Source organism: Cherax quadricarinatus, chromosome 32 (genome assembly GCF_038502225.1).
Source record: "Cherax quadricarinatus isolate ZL_2023a chromosome 32, ASM3850222v1, whole genome shotgun sequence".
Taxonomy (NCBI): domain Eukaryota; kingdom Metazoa; phylum Arthropoda; class Malacostraca; order Decapoda; family Parastacidae; genus Cherax; species Cherax quadricarinatus.
Window position 1 is genome coordinate 22,433,793 of NC_091323.1, and position 15,588 is coordinate 22,449,380.

At 39.4% G+C, this 15,588-nt stretch overlaps 1 protein-coding gene across 1 annotated transcript; it reads left to right on the forward strand.

Annotated features, from left to right (window-relative positions):
• The first annotated feature begins 9,786 nt into the window (after positions 1-9,786).
• Positions 9,787-13,856, forward strand: LOC128690297 (uncharacterized protein DDB_G0292186). The gene is made up of 3 exons (XM_053778915.2): positions 9,787-9,837; positions 11,184-11,403; positions 12,002-13,856. The coding sequence occupies exons 1-3, from the start codon at positions 9,826-9,828 to the stop codon at positions 12,397-12,399; spliced, it is 630 nt and encodes a 209-aa protein (XP_053634890.2). The 5' UTR covers positions 9,787-9,825; the 3' UTR covers positions 12,400-13,856.
• Positions 13,857-15,588: the final 1,732 nt, after the last annotated feature.

The window sequence follows — 15,588 nt, forward strand, 5'->3', positions numbered from 1 at the left end:
AATGACAGTTATTACTGACACTAGTACCAACACTAGTTATTACTGACACTAGTACCAACACTAGTTATTACTGACACAAGTACCAATGACAGTTATTACTGACATTAGTACCAACACTAGTTATTACTGACACTAGCACCAACAACAGTTGTTACTGACATTAGTACCAACGCTAGTTCTAATGCAATATTATCAGAATTCCTCTCAGCAGTCTCTCAGTAGTAACGGAACTTGAGCAAAGTAAAGGATGGTATATGATTTAATTTCCCCAACCTGTATATAGACAGTTTACGAGGAGACATAAATGTAAATACAGACTGATGTAGCAAGAAAATAAAGCGACATAACACGAGACGATGGTAACAGGATCAATAATTTTTGAAGAAAACTGGAAAAACAATGAAGAAAAATCCTTTACAAGTGTTTGCCCAACAAAAAAAGTTATCTCCAGATTTCAGTGATTTTATTCCCTGATGCTGAGAGAATAAGAAAAGTACAGACTTCCAAGGTAATGTTAAAAGGAATTAGCAAATTAACTTTAAAATCTAACAGTTTTGAGACATTTTTGAGGAAGAAATTCGGAAGGCAAACTCTATGTAAACTTTAAAACAAGGATCCAGAGGAAAAAAAATCGAAAACCTGGTCTGGATCTCCAGTTCTGGCGCCAGTGGGAGGAAATAAAGTTTTGTTAGTCATGGAGACGCGTTAAACCTTTAATATCAAATGCAGCGTCCTGAAAATGGGAGTTAATTTTGATCCAAGGAAGAAGAGGGGCGGTTTCCAATCCCTTGGATCACGCCTTGTGTCAAGAGCCCTTCACCGGCATTAAGACACGCCCTTGAAAGTTCAGAAAATATAAACTTTGCTCAGTGGCATTTACCAAACGTGGCATTAGTCAAGGTGGAAATCTTGTAATATTCATGGGGAAGCGTTAAGCCCGTAAGGGTCATACATCTAGGGGATGGGAATTAAGAGGGTTGTCCCAGTTCCTTGAATCAGGATTCTACCGCTAACATTAAGGCATCTTCCTATTCCTTGAAGGAATATTAAATATAATTATTCTCCTGTTTTACCTTGCAAGGAACAGTGACATTGCAGTTTCATAAAAACGTTCCAGATTTTATATAAAATTCCAAAGAGTGCCGACCTAGCTAAAATAAATAAAAACATGATATCTAGGATGGCACCAAGTTGGCCACTGATGGCACTCAAGAACAGGGAGATGCTTCGCTAATTCCGTCTCGTCCCTCCAGCGACCTTCGGGATGCCAGTCGCCATTATCTGGTATGTGTGTTTCCAGCTTCTTGTAAAGCACAGAGCAAGTTTTTCACGCATTCTAAATGTTAGTTGTTAAGTTGTTTACAAACAACTTGTGAGTACTAATAATTATATGACGTATACTTTTTTGTGGAGGGGGGGATTTTTGAGTAACATATATGTGTCCATTATGAAAAGACAATGGTATTACAGCCTCTTCCTTATCCCAAAGTGCCTTGAGACACATTTTAAAACTAACATTTTCTTGATATTTGACCTAATTTCCCCTCAAACGCATTAAAATCTACCTTCCTTGTGATTACTATAATCATGGGGGAGCGCTAAACCCGTAGAATTATACAGCGCATTTGAGTGGGGTAATGGAAGGTATTCAGGTTCACTTCAGGGAACCGGAGCACAAATCCAATTCCCTAGATCAAGAGCCGCTCACCTTCTTCTTCTTCTTATGACCAGAGCTTTGGTAAGATGGGTAAGGAAGAAGGATGGGTAAGGATAGAAATATTGGAAAAGGGTGGGAGGGGGGAGAGAGGTAGGATATAAAAGGTAAGTGGCCCAACCACTTTGGTGTAATTTAAAAAGTGTATGTGAGATAAGATATTCTTGAAGGAGTATAATACTAACCCATCAGAGTCACATAGATATAACAGATATATAAGTACATGACTCTGAATTGGTAGTAAATATACAAGTTGCAATTGCAATTTTTTTTTTTTGCGATTGCACAACGGATATTTAATCGACAATGAAGGCAATAATTTCCTGGCCAGTTAAAAAGAATTACTTGACAATGGCTTCTTACAGGTGGTGTCCCGCCATAGTAAATATAACATAATTTTTACAGTAGATTGTTATATAAGATGTCTCCCTAATTGGGGGCGATGATTTTCTCAGTAAATATAGAAATGTTCTGGTGTTACCCAATCTTCTTCATCAGGGAGGTTGCTCAATATCATGGGTCGAGGGTAATCATCTTTATGGATAAAACGACGGATCCTCTGTGGGAGAGTCATTCTTTGAGTCCTGTGAGGAGGCGTATTAATGATATAATCCGTGGTATTTACAACTTGTATAGGATGTTCTCTATCTGGCATGTATAGTTCTTACATTGTAAAGAGTTGTTTTTTTTCAGGGTGTCAAAGCGTACATTTAAGGCAGTAATATCTTGTTGTACGTGTAAATCTGCCATTTTAACTCTGTCTCTCCTCCTGGTACCCGTAATGAAGCGAAGAGCTCTATTCTGGACCCGTTGCAACCGTAGCCACCAGCATCAAGGAACCTCCCTTGAGAGGTCTTCCTCGTGATGTAGATAATATTTTTAGTGGTACAATTATTATTAAAGATTCTCCGGTATTCTCCCGGCCCGGGCCTTTTCCAAGTGGTGGCCCGGCCTTGGCTCCCTCTTTAGGGAGTGTCTGAGACCTAAGTCTCCCATGGGAGGAGGTACAAGTACCTCCTCATCTTTGGGACCAACTGTCCCCAGGCCTAGCCACAAGCTAAGCCTCTCTGGTCTGCCATCCCCGCCCCAAGGGGACTAATGGGAATGACAGTCTTGTGAGCTGTAAACTCGGACTCAGGCACCTACCCAACCCTAGAAGGGTTAGGCATGGTGTCGATCCCAGTGGTACAAAGCAGCCATCCAGTGAGGAACTACCAGCCGCAGGATTGTGTTCTATTTTTGTTATGTACATGTAAGACGATAGGTAAAACTTTTTTATATTCTACTTAAATTCTATCTTTCCTCTGTGTTTCATATTAGTTATTTATTTGCTCTTTCCTTTCCAATATATGAGGACTGGTCTGAGACCAAGCTGGGGGTAATATGATTCTCAGAATCAATAATAAATGTGACCTGGGTAAACTTCCCGTAAATATAATTTTGCTGCTCATCCGACAAGTGCACACACTCTTAATTGTTTTGTCTTACATTTCGTTAAGACATGCAAGTGGATGTCTTAACCTCTTAGGCGTGCTCACGGCACCACTTATCCAATGTGCTGCTGCACTGCACCTGCAAACTGACAAATGGCCAGACTGACACAGAAGAAATTGAAAGGAGTGCTTGTTTATCCTACAATAGAGCTTTTAAAGAATAAATTACACAAGAATTGCCTAGTTTAATGACTATCTTCATAACACGTTTTACTTATATGGGTCATATCATCAGTAATGGCAGAAAAAAGATCGCAATTACAAAAGTGAATAATTTAATGCAATAAGTAGCTCCTTTACAAGAAATTGTTAATTTTGCAACATAACACCTCAGAGGTTTTATGAAGCAATACACTACGACTATAGACAATGAGCAGATTATAGTGGACAGTGCTTGGAAAGCGAAATGTCTTTCACGAATGGCCTTTTGAAAGGAGATTGAAAGGAACAGATTGAAGGGAGGAAACTGGAGGGATGAGACCGGAAGCAAGGATGTTGAAATATAAGTTTACAACGCACACGAGTCACTGGTAAACCAGTCTACAGTCTATGGTGGGTTATGAAGTGGGAAATATATGGCTGAAGAAGCGGTGGAAGCAGATCATCATATACACAGTTTTAAATATAGACATAATAAGGAAATGAGGCCAGGAACAGCGCTTGATCCTTCGAGAGTAGTCAAGAGGTAGGGTCAGGCTTTGAGAGTCGACCCACACCTTTTCCCACAGCTACTAGTAAAGTACAACTATCGGAGTGTACGCCCCACGCACCAACACCCACAACCTAAACCTAAAGGATTACTTCGATGTATATGTATATATTCGCTAAAACATGTTGTTTTCCTTTAAAAGAAGACGGTGAGCGTTGAGATTTTCTATGGCTTCACTTTATTATTCATTAAAATCACGGAAGTGTGAAATCTGTTTGTTTTGATGTTGTTGATTTTTACTGTCGAGGCTAACGATGTTGTTGTCCTTGTTACTGTTTCTTCTGCCATTTTTAGTGCTCATATTTTGTTGTTGCTTCTGCCTTTATGGTTACTGTTGGCGCCGTCGCAGCTATTACTCCTACTGTGGTACTCTGCTGGTGCCACTGCCACTGCTGTTGTTGTTGTTGCCGCTGCTGCTGCTGACACTTCCACTACCGCCGCCGGCGCTGCTGCCATCACTGTTGCTTCTGGTGATGGTGCTGCCACTGCTGTTATTGTTGTCGTCGCTCCTGCTGCTTCAGACGACGACGCTTTGTTGGTACTGCAGCCTGGTAGCAACTGCCTTGCTACTGCAGCCTGGTAGCAACTGTGTTGCTACTGCAGCCTGGTAGCAACTGTGTTGCTACTGCAGCCTGGTAGCAACTGTATTGCTACTGCAGCCTGGTAGCAACTGTGTTGCTACTGCAGCCTGGTAGCAACTGTGTTGCTACTGCAGCCTGGTAGCAACTGTGTTGCTACTGCAGCCTGGTAGCAATTGTATTGCTACTGCAGCCTGGTAGCAACTGCAGCCTGTAGCAACTGTGTTGCTACTGCAGCCTGGTAGTAACTGTGTTGCTACTGCAGCCTGGTAGCAACTGTGTTGCTACTGCATCCTGGTAGCAACTGTATTGCTACTGCAGCCTGGTAGCAACTGTGTTGCTACTGCAGCCTGGTAGCAACTGTGTTGCTACTGCAGCCTGGTAGCAACTGTGTTGCTACTGCAGCCTGGTAGCAACTGTATTGCTACTGCAGCCTGATAGCAACTGTATTGCTACTGCAGCCTAGTAGCAACTGTGTTGCTACTGCAGCCTGGTAGCAACTGTATTGCTACTGCAGCCTGGTAGCAACTGTATTGCTACTGCAGCCTAGTAGCAACTGTGTTGCTACTGCAGCCTGGTAGCAACTGTGTTGCTACCAGGCTGTATCTAGTACGGATGTACCGTCATCAACAGTTTAGTCAAAGCCAAGAAAAAGCGTTGAGGAAGATGTTTATCTTCTCCCTGGAAGAACATATATATGTTGTGGAACACGTTTTTGTTGGGAAAAGTTTCGCTCTGCCAAGAGCTTTTATCAAGCCATGAATTAATAAATAACGAAACATCGTCCTAATAAAAACTTATTTTACGGCGTGTCTTTTTTTTTTAAGAGTTGTCGAAGGTACGCCATATGGATCCATTTTCCCTTCCTCTTGCAAACTACATCCTGATAAAAAAAACAGTATGTAGGAGAAACGGGAAGAATATTCAATAAACGTGAGTATAAACATGAAACTGATGTTAGAACGGACAATGAGAGCAGTTCTGTGTTTTGTCGTGTGTGCAGCTGTGACCATAATATAAATTCTGTCTATATCTGAAAACTATGGAATGAGGCGAATTTTAAAATCAAATGAGTTCAAATGCGAAAATTAACTTTGTCAGAAAATAGAACTCTTCCAGAGGCTAATTTAATTTCGCTAATTTAAGTCCCTTATGGGTTTAGCATTTAGTTATGATGATGATGATAAAAATAATAATAAATAATTTAAATTCATCCTTTCCGCCCTCACATTAGTGTTAATCTGTAGAAAATGCTACGTTCTGGCCACGCCTTGACAGGTGATGGTCGACTCGTTCCTTGTTTATCAAGCTGAGAGAGAGAACACAACATAGTGCAATTGGATACCTTTAACACTAAGTTAGACAAACACGAGAGTGAGAACTGCTGGGTAAGGGGGAGAAAACCTGCCTAACATGGATTAACAAGCCTACTACAGCCCTGTAGACTTACGCTTTTTCTACTTTAGTTTTCAGAGGAAGAATCGAGCCCCTACCGCCCCCTTGCGCTGAATTTCTCACAAGGTTTAAGCGCTGTGTATAAAATATTAAAAAAAAAATAATGCTATAATTTTTTTTTTTTTTTGGTGGCCGGAAAGAGTGAACGTACTCGCCCAGTGAACTATAACAGTGGACACAAGACCCAGTCAAATGCCCTAACATTTTTATCATTAGACTTGCAAGCTTCATTGTATCCCTCCGATCATTGACTAGAACTCCGGAAATTCTCCGTGACAACTACGATGTTCATCAGTTATGATATCCATGTATAAGCTACCATAATCATACATTGTCTATCAACAGACTGAGGCATTAAATATAACAGTTGCAAATTATCAACGAACACATTACATTACCAGAATAGTACAAAGACGTTACTTTGAGCAATAATATTGAATTCGTAGTCACGTGGAAAGCGTAGTAAGATTAACAGTACCTCTTTACTACAGAGCTAACTCTCTACACCTCTAAAGCAGGTATATATAGAGAGAGCAAGATATATATAGCTTTAGAGCAGGATATACAAATTTAGAGAGTGGGGTATATACACCTAATGGTGTGTAGAGTTTTCATTAATCCTTATCTCTAGGATTAAAATATCAGTATTTTTCTGTAGGTTAATTTTGGCTTAGTGAACCACATGAACTCAACAGATTCTAAACCTAACCTAATGTAAATTTAATCTAACCTGACATAGCCTAATTGAACCTAACTCGATCTAACCTAGCCTAATTGAACCTAACTCGATCTAACCTAGCCTAATTGAACCTAACTCGATCTAACCTAGCCTAATTGAACCTAACTCGATCTAACCTAGCCTAATTTCATATGATCTGACCTAACAAACTAATTAAATGTTGTTCACGCTTTAAGAATGCACACGAGCTCTGTTCAACTGTATTAAATACAATGTGGAGTGATAAAGTATATTGATATTGTTTGTTCTGACCTTAGCGAGACTTTTGTCGCAGTTCCACACGAAAGGTTGACCGTGTATGTTGCAACACTTGGCTCTGAAAGGTAAACACTAAATTCAACTAAGATATTGTTCCGAGATTTTTTTTTTAATAGCAAAAATTGTGTTAAATGTGAAAGGGAACATGTGGTGTACTCCAGAGAGATATCTTGAGACCTATTTTATTAATATGTCCCGTCGCTCGGTTGGCAACGCTTTCGCCTCACACACTGAGCGCCGTGGTTCAATCCCGGGCATGGGTGGAAACATTGGGCTTGTTTCCGTATACCTGTTGTCCTGGTTCACCTAGCAGTAAGTAGATACCTGGGTGTTAGTCGACTGGTGTGTGTCGCATCCTGGGGGACAAGACTGAAGGACCCCAATGGAAATTAGACAAACAGTCCTCGATGATGCACTGCCTTTCTCAGGTTAACCTGGACGACTAACCTTCCGGGTTAAAAATCCGAACAAAGTTTATCTTATCTTTCCCCTGGACTGTGTTGGGGATATGTGGTGTACCCTATAGCTATGTGTTGGGTTCTTTTATTATTTTTTGTTTCCCCAGAGCTGTGTGCTGGACCACTGATTGTAATATTATTGATAAATGTACATAAATGATCATGATATTGGAGTACTCTGTGAAAAGTAGGTAAATCTGTAGATTATGCTTCAATAGGACAATTTTTCTGTTTTTTTTTGTGACACTTGGGTTAGTTTAAGTTGGGTAGTTTTAGGTAATAGTGGTAGAAAAAAACTTAGGTTGATTTTAGTTAGCTTAAATTATGCTAAATTACGCTAAAATGTAGTGCCACATTTGTAAACAATTCACTACCAGCATAGGCACAGCTGGCTTTTAATTCCATTATTTGAACCTTACCCTTTACATTGCTGGCGTTGGGAAGTGTTGTCTGCTCTAACTTAACTTCAACTTGGCAGAACTTAAAGGTCTTAGTTATGAAAATATCAGATATCGAGGTCAACGTGAGGCGGATCTCCACAATGCTATCTCTTGTAAAACACTACAGCTGTATATATTAAGTCAGACATAATGTAAGCCCCTGCAGGTTTAACCTAGCTGTCTCTAGTAGCATTAGCAACCCCTCTTGATACCTGGTGAGGAGGGTGTGGGTCTGGCTTCACCTTGAAGCAGGGGTAACCATGGGGTTGTGGGTCCTGCCTCTCCTTGATGCAGGGGTAGCCAGGGGAGCTCACTCCGCCCACAAGGTAAGCAACTTTCAGGTGTTCCCGACGCACCCGCCATCACTACGCCGACCACATGACGCTACCGGAAGTCTCACTCGTGAGGCAACACGGCTTTACCTGACGCAGAGTCCGAGAGACGACTGTAGTATAGGTTAAGTATTCCAGGCTTTACCAGCAGCTGATCTAATGAAGAATCACGTGTGCAGCATCTGGGTGTGTTCACTGTAGGTGTTTCGCCATCCAGTGGCTTTATCAATTAAAATTCAAGGAAATAATGGGAAGACTGCAGAACTATATACAAAAGATACCCAGATGTTGCACATGTGTCTAATTCTTCACGTCAGTATTGTATGCCATTTATATACAGTTGATTTAGTGCTTATTAGTGAGGGTGGGTGTAAGTTGAACCTGCCTCGCATGGGCCAGTAGGCCTGCTGCAGTGCTCCTTCTTTCTTATGTTCTCAGTCTTACCAGGGACAAATATATATGTTAATATAACTGATATTCATTGTTAATAGCTTTAGCAGCTGCTATTTAACTTTCACTAGCTGTTAATCAGTTTGTTAACAGTTTTGCCAGATAATTAATGTTAAATTCTGAAGATATGTATCTATTGGCAAGTTCAACATCAATATGGAAAATTAATCTTTAAGTGTTCACTCAAGGTCAAGTGGCTCATGGAAGATAAATAAACTTAAACAGCCACCGGACGCTGTCAAGCTGAGGGCATCTAAGCTTGAGCAAAGACCGGATTACCGTTAAATAAAGAGGTATGTAAGCCAGTTCTCCAGCCATGTGCTGTATTTTCTACAAGAGCGATTGACCACATCAATTCCAGGCTAAGGGACTGATTATCTCAAACTCCTCCTCCCCTTACCCCTCTTTGCTTTATATTGGACTGATGAAGTCACCGTGTGGCGAAACGTTTCATTAATAAAGATTCCCCTATGTTGCATAAATGTCTCAATCTTCAAAGAGGTATAATACTGGGAGAACGAGCTGAGGCCCTTACTGTGAGGATAGTGATCTCAGAACTACAAAACAAGAGCACGGTGAGCTGAGGGCTACAGTACAAGGGCGAGATGACCTATGCAGTCCAGGGAAAGAAAAGTATGTCTATTGCAAAGACTATAGGCTTATAGCAGGCCCCAAAAACGTCATATATAAATGATTCACACCAGGTATAGTCTGGATAACATGGGCATAAGAGGCATAAAAGTACGGGGCAAATTGCAGAAGGGAGATGGGAAGAGATGATGGACTCATTGCAACAAAAATATTAGCATGATTTGTTACCCATACGAAAGCAGGAACTGGGACAAGTCAGCCTTCAACTACACCTACAGATTACACTATTGCTCTCCTGCCATAAAAAAATAATTATTACTAAAGCAGGCTCTGGCATTTCGAGCTAAAAAAATTAATTACAAAGATCGAGTTTACCAGAAATCAATTATTTCCCTAATAATCCATAATTATAAGTAAAACTATCAGTAATAGCATTTTTATTATGAGGCAGCGTCACTGCCTGTGTTTGCCTCGTCTGTAGACGAACCAACCCTCTTGCAACAATATTTATTCAATGGCAACTGCAACAAGGTCGAATGGTGGTGTGAGGTATAAATAGCTGGTGGTGCTGATGACTCGTTTAGTGGAGCAAGAAACATCAAACCAACATGAGGACACTGGTGGGTAGTTCTCTCTCAGAGCAAGTGTATATAGGTGCTAAAGCTAAGTTAAGAGATTTAGTTAACATTCTCGGTATTTGCCACTAAATGCAAGCTTAATATATAGATGTTCCAGGTTTCCAGCCTTTCGCACACTTCAGAGGATACCGCCCAGGAAGTTATGTTTCTGGCTACTCCAGTGTCCTGGATTTAGTATTTACGTAGCCATCTAGGAATTCCTAAGTTGATTATGTTGATGTAAGCAACTCAGTGAGACAGTCATTGCGAAATATTTCACGAGTGACGTACTGACATTCTCAATTTCTGTGCAGCAATATAATATATATATATATATATATATATATATATATATATATATATATATATATATATATATATATATATATATATATATATATATATATATATATATATATATATATATATATATATATATATATATAGAACGTAAGATTGCTCTACTTATTGCGTGTTAACTCAGACGTTGTATGATAAATAACAAACCATCCCTCGAGTGCTAATTATCATTAGTTCATTATTAACCTTGATCCGTGGCAATGAGTATTAGAAACTTATCCTAACGGGGAAGTGTTCCGGTCTCGGTGACCTTACACAAAGGTGGTGGTCATGGGGTCAGATGGGAAGGTCATCATTCAGTTTACATTTCAGTGAAGGTCTGGGCCGTGTGCTGGAGTGACTCCCTTATTCACGTAAACTCAACAACATCTCTGAGCCACACAACACTTAAATGACCATTTGTTAACCTTAAATGTGTATTTCCTGCACTAACTGTGTTGTCATTCAGTGACTACACTATTTTTTTTTTTTTTTTGCTACTTGACTGATGGGTGTATGTCTGCTACTAGCAGTGACAAGTGTTATAGATCTGCTGGAGGGAACAATAAAAAATTAACACCCATGTTATAGTCCTGCTACCAGATGTAACAGCATTAACATCAACAACAATCTGAGAGAACGAACTAATATTGACTAGAAGTCTGAGTAATGTAAAGGAATTACTTATTGTCTCTATTTTATTAAGTATACTGCCAGAGTTTGATATATTAAGAAGGGACAGCGTGAGGGAATAGAAGTAAAATTATTTAACTGTTTACACCCAGCACTGTCTGCACGTGAGAGTAATAGTGAACACAGTTATGTATATACAACAAGAACCTTTCCACTCATTTCTATTATATCAAGCATTTTTCTTCATGCAAACATAGATTAGCACAAGACGCTTGTATAACTTGCCGAAGGAATAACACAAAACAAATCGCTTAATCTCTTGCATTCTAAACCTAAAGTCAAGCAGAGGTAACTAACCCTGTCTTTCCACCTGACAGATACTGTTGTGTGTTGTAGCGGCAACTTACGCTCAGTTCGAGAGCGGCTTCGTCAAGATCTTGCAGGACAAGCGATACCAAGACGGCGCCACCTTCGGCAACTTCCGTGACCAAGAAGATGGTATTAAGTACTTCGAAGAGACTGATGCCAACGGTGTCCGACGTGGTTACTGGGAATACCCCTCTGAAGGCGGTCAAGTTCATCGTGTTGAGTTCGAAGGTGAGGTGTTGGTTAACTTGTTGGGTTTAAAATCTAGATTACAAGTGGGTAATTAAGGCTGCAACTCGCCTGTGCACTAACAATCCCTAAAACAATGGTTAAAGTTAACTCTGAATATACTCAGACACTTACTAGTATAAATCTGTGAAGTGTTAATTACTGCCAGTTAGTTTTATTCAGAACCAAAGTCAAGTTGATTTCAGCGATCTTTCGTGTTAGTCAGTTTATTTGGATGTTATGCTTAGCAGCAGGTTCGGTTCGTTCATTACCCTTGTGATTTTTTTTATATAAAAATTGGGCTACTGTCACCAGCAGTTCAGCTAATGAAAGTAACTTGTACATCAAGTGTGAGGACCAGTCATTTGTTGCTAGTTTGCAAAAGAAGCCTTTTACCTCGATTCAATATTTGATAGACTTTTTCAACATTTTTATCTAGCTTTGCGTTGGTCAAGTGTTTCATTATTTTAAGAGCAGCTGTTTACAATGATGGCAAAGATAGTGTCCAGCATGTTACTTTAAGGTGGTTTAGACGTCCACAGTCAAATGCCTCTGCAGAATTCCGGTAATAATTTCAATGCAAATATTTGGTTCCTTACAGCTGGTCAAGGAATTGGATTCAGGATCACCAACTCTAACATTCACGATACTACTCCCGTGGTGAAACCCCTGCCCCAATTCCAGCCCCAGCCCCAGCCCCAGCCCCAGCCCCAGCCCCAGCCCCGGCCCCAGCCCCGGCCACAGTCACAACCACAGCCACAACCCCAGCAACAGTTCCAGCCAGAGCCCCAGCCACAGTTCCAGCCGCAGCCACAGTTCCAGCCGCAGCCACAGTTCCAGCCGCAGCCACAGTTCCAACCCCTACCACAGCCTCACCATAGCCCAAGACCTCACACCACCACTCCCTACCCTGAGCCCCAGAACCTTTTCGATTACCCTGGCAACCTGGAGTTCTCTCGCTCCAGCCAAGGTCACCGCTTCAAGTTCACTGCTGCTTAAATCCTCTATCACCTTACCTCATCCCCGCTCCTCTTTCTCACTCAATCTCTTACATCCTCCAAATGTCTCGTAAGCTCTTAAGTTCCATAAGGGAGCTTTAGTTGTGTTAAACTGCTGAAGAGCTCCGGGCTCTAATCTGCAGCGGGCTTTGATCTGTTTCTTCCAGAGCTTGATTATTTGCTCATATACAGTCTTGTCCCCTCTCTCTCTCTCTCTCTCTCTCTCTCTCTCTCTCTCTCTCTCTCTCTCTCTCTCTCTCTCTCTCTCTCTCTCTTTCTCTCTCTTTCTCTTTCTCTCACTGACTCACTGTCTCGTATCAACTCTTCCGCTCTTTCTCTCCCGTCTCACCCTCCGCCTCCCCTATCTCCCTATCTACTCTTTTTTTTTTTCACCTCCCCACTCGCTTCTAATTATTTGCTCGGTCTATATCTGCAGTGACTATTTTTTTATGCCTCTGGTGCGTCTCGCTACCCTGAAGCACCGTGACCGCCTTGCTACCGTCCCGCACCATTCCAGGGGAAAGATCTACGCTCAGTCGAAGTCTAACCCTTGAGGTCCCTTGCTCCACTTGAGGCTCCACACTCGACGTGAAATTGTGGCAACGTCTTGCAGATCGTTATCGGCGTCTTGGAACCGACCTGCCGAGTGTTCTAGTGATATCTAGTCCATTGAGAAGCAAATCACTGACGCCCAAGAAACATTCTCAAGATGCTTTACATGGTATTAGTGATAGGAATTTTTTATAGTGTCAGTCTAAAACCAAACAAAAAAAGAGATTTATGGATTTATCATTCCTAATCTGTCATTTCTTTCATGATTTCGTGGAACGCGTCAAACGTTCGTAATTAGATGAATGCGTGTCTTTGCTCTCAAGACGACGGCTTACTTCCTTTTTTTTTTCTCTCTCTCTCTCCCTCGCATTTCATCTACCGAAATCGGATACATGGGCATTCTTAGTTTATAATTACAATACAAAGAAAACCCTCATGATAATTATGAGCAATAGTTACATGAGTAAATGTCACATAACAGATCCCACAAAAAATAGCACAAAAATAGATATATAATTCAATTAAAAACCCAAGGGGTAAGTAAAATCAATAAAAAATTTATATATTAAAACAATTTTTTTTTTTTTTAAAAATTGTGGTCAGCACAGATTTTTGTGACGACTGAAAAAGGCGATTCAGTTCCGATTTCCACTAAAGTTTTCTGAACCATTTAAGTTCTCCTGAGCGAATCATAAACATTTAACGTAAATGTAAGTTTCAGAATCATTCACGGTTGCAAAATTTGGCTTCCCCGACGCGCACAAGCTGTCAACTTCGCAGTTTCTAGATTTTTCAAGAGGGAAAAAAATTAAATATAGACGGAAAAAATATTTACAGAAATCAATGAAACCCCAACAAAAACATACGTTATACCTTATATCTAAACAACAAAGGAAAAAATTATCATATATAATATATATATATATATATATATATATATATATATATATATATATATATATATAATATATATATATATATATATATATATATATATATATATATATATATATATATATATATATATATATATATATATATATATATATATATATATATATATACTCGTACCGGATAAGGCAAACCGGCAAGTTAGGCCTAAATAGCAAGGGGGTTTTCTGCCGAATAAGCAGTTATTTTTTTTTCCATAAATCTGCTAAAATCAATCTGAACATAACAAATATATATAAAATCGATTTTGAGTAATATTAAATAAATTTAAAGTTACCGACGATGTACATATAGCAGAATTTAGCTGGAAAAAATTACGTTAGGTTAAGTTAGGTGAAATTTCTAAGTTAAGTTTAATCCGATTTTTTTACATAAGTGAAAAATGTATCTATCAACCAGTAAAAAAAAAAATTGGAAAAGTTTAATTTTTAAGGAAGTTCTGCCTATTCGGCAAGTTCGGCTTATTAGGCACGACATATATATATATATATATATATATATATATATATATATATATATGTATGTATATAATCAAAGTTAGTCAAACGAGGCCCACTTATAAACTATTTTTGAAACCTTAATCTTATATATTGACACATATATTCACGGAAATTAAAATGTACAGTTATTATACTTTGCAACAAAACTTGACAGCCCAATCATTCTAAAGTTTGTCACATAATATACCTTAATCAAATTTAAGATCAGCTTTAATTTATATATGGCAAAATATTTAATAATCTGGTGAAGAAAGAGCAGTACACCTCCAACAATGGATCTATTGGACACAGCTGAGACCAATGTCTTTTTAGTTAATGTTTCGTTCTCCAATTTTGGCCTAATCAGACATCCCTAGCTATTCTCAAATGCTTTTGCCACCCATTTTTTATATATATTTCTGAGTGTTTTGACTGTGTGTGTGTGTTTTTGACTGTGTGATATATATACATATACATATATATATATATATATATATATATATATATATATATATATATATATATATATATATAAAGCTTTTTCTAAAACATTGAAAGTAACATTAATTTGCAAATGTTAATTTCAATATTACAACTGGAATTTATTCTTAACATCACTAGCATCATGGTGTACTGTGAAATCAGTCATCGTGAAGTGACATCACATAGATTCATGAGCCGATTCCTGCATCACTGACACACTGGTTATCTCCTGAGTTTCCCAGCTAATTGATGTTTGCCACATTGCTGTCATTCCTGGAGTCCCGTTGATTTTTCTGTTGCGCCGCAACAGTAGTTCGACAATAGAACAAGAAATTGTTCTTACTCAGCCATATCATACGTTATTTGTATATTTCTTTGTACAAAATGTGTTTAATAAATTATTAAAGTGAAAAAAAAAGAAATTTGGGGTTATCCTTAATTTTTTCTGTTGAGAATAAACCACATGTGAAAGAACGTGTTTCAGAAGTAGTGCAAGGTTCACAGAGTAGGAAGCAAGGTTCGATTCAGAAGGAAGCAGGGTTCGATTCACAGGCAAGACAAGTCTTAATACTCCCGTGACCCCCCTGTCACAGGTACCAGTAAACTGGTACCTGGGTGTTAGCCCACGTTTGTGGGTCGCATCCTGGGAGTGGTAGATAACCTAAACTACCGTCAGGCTTTGAAATGAGCTGAAATGGGAAAATATTTTTGTGTCGGTGAATGAG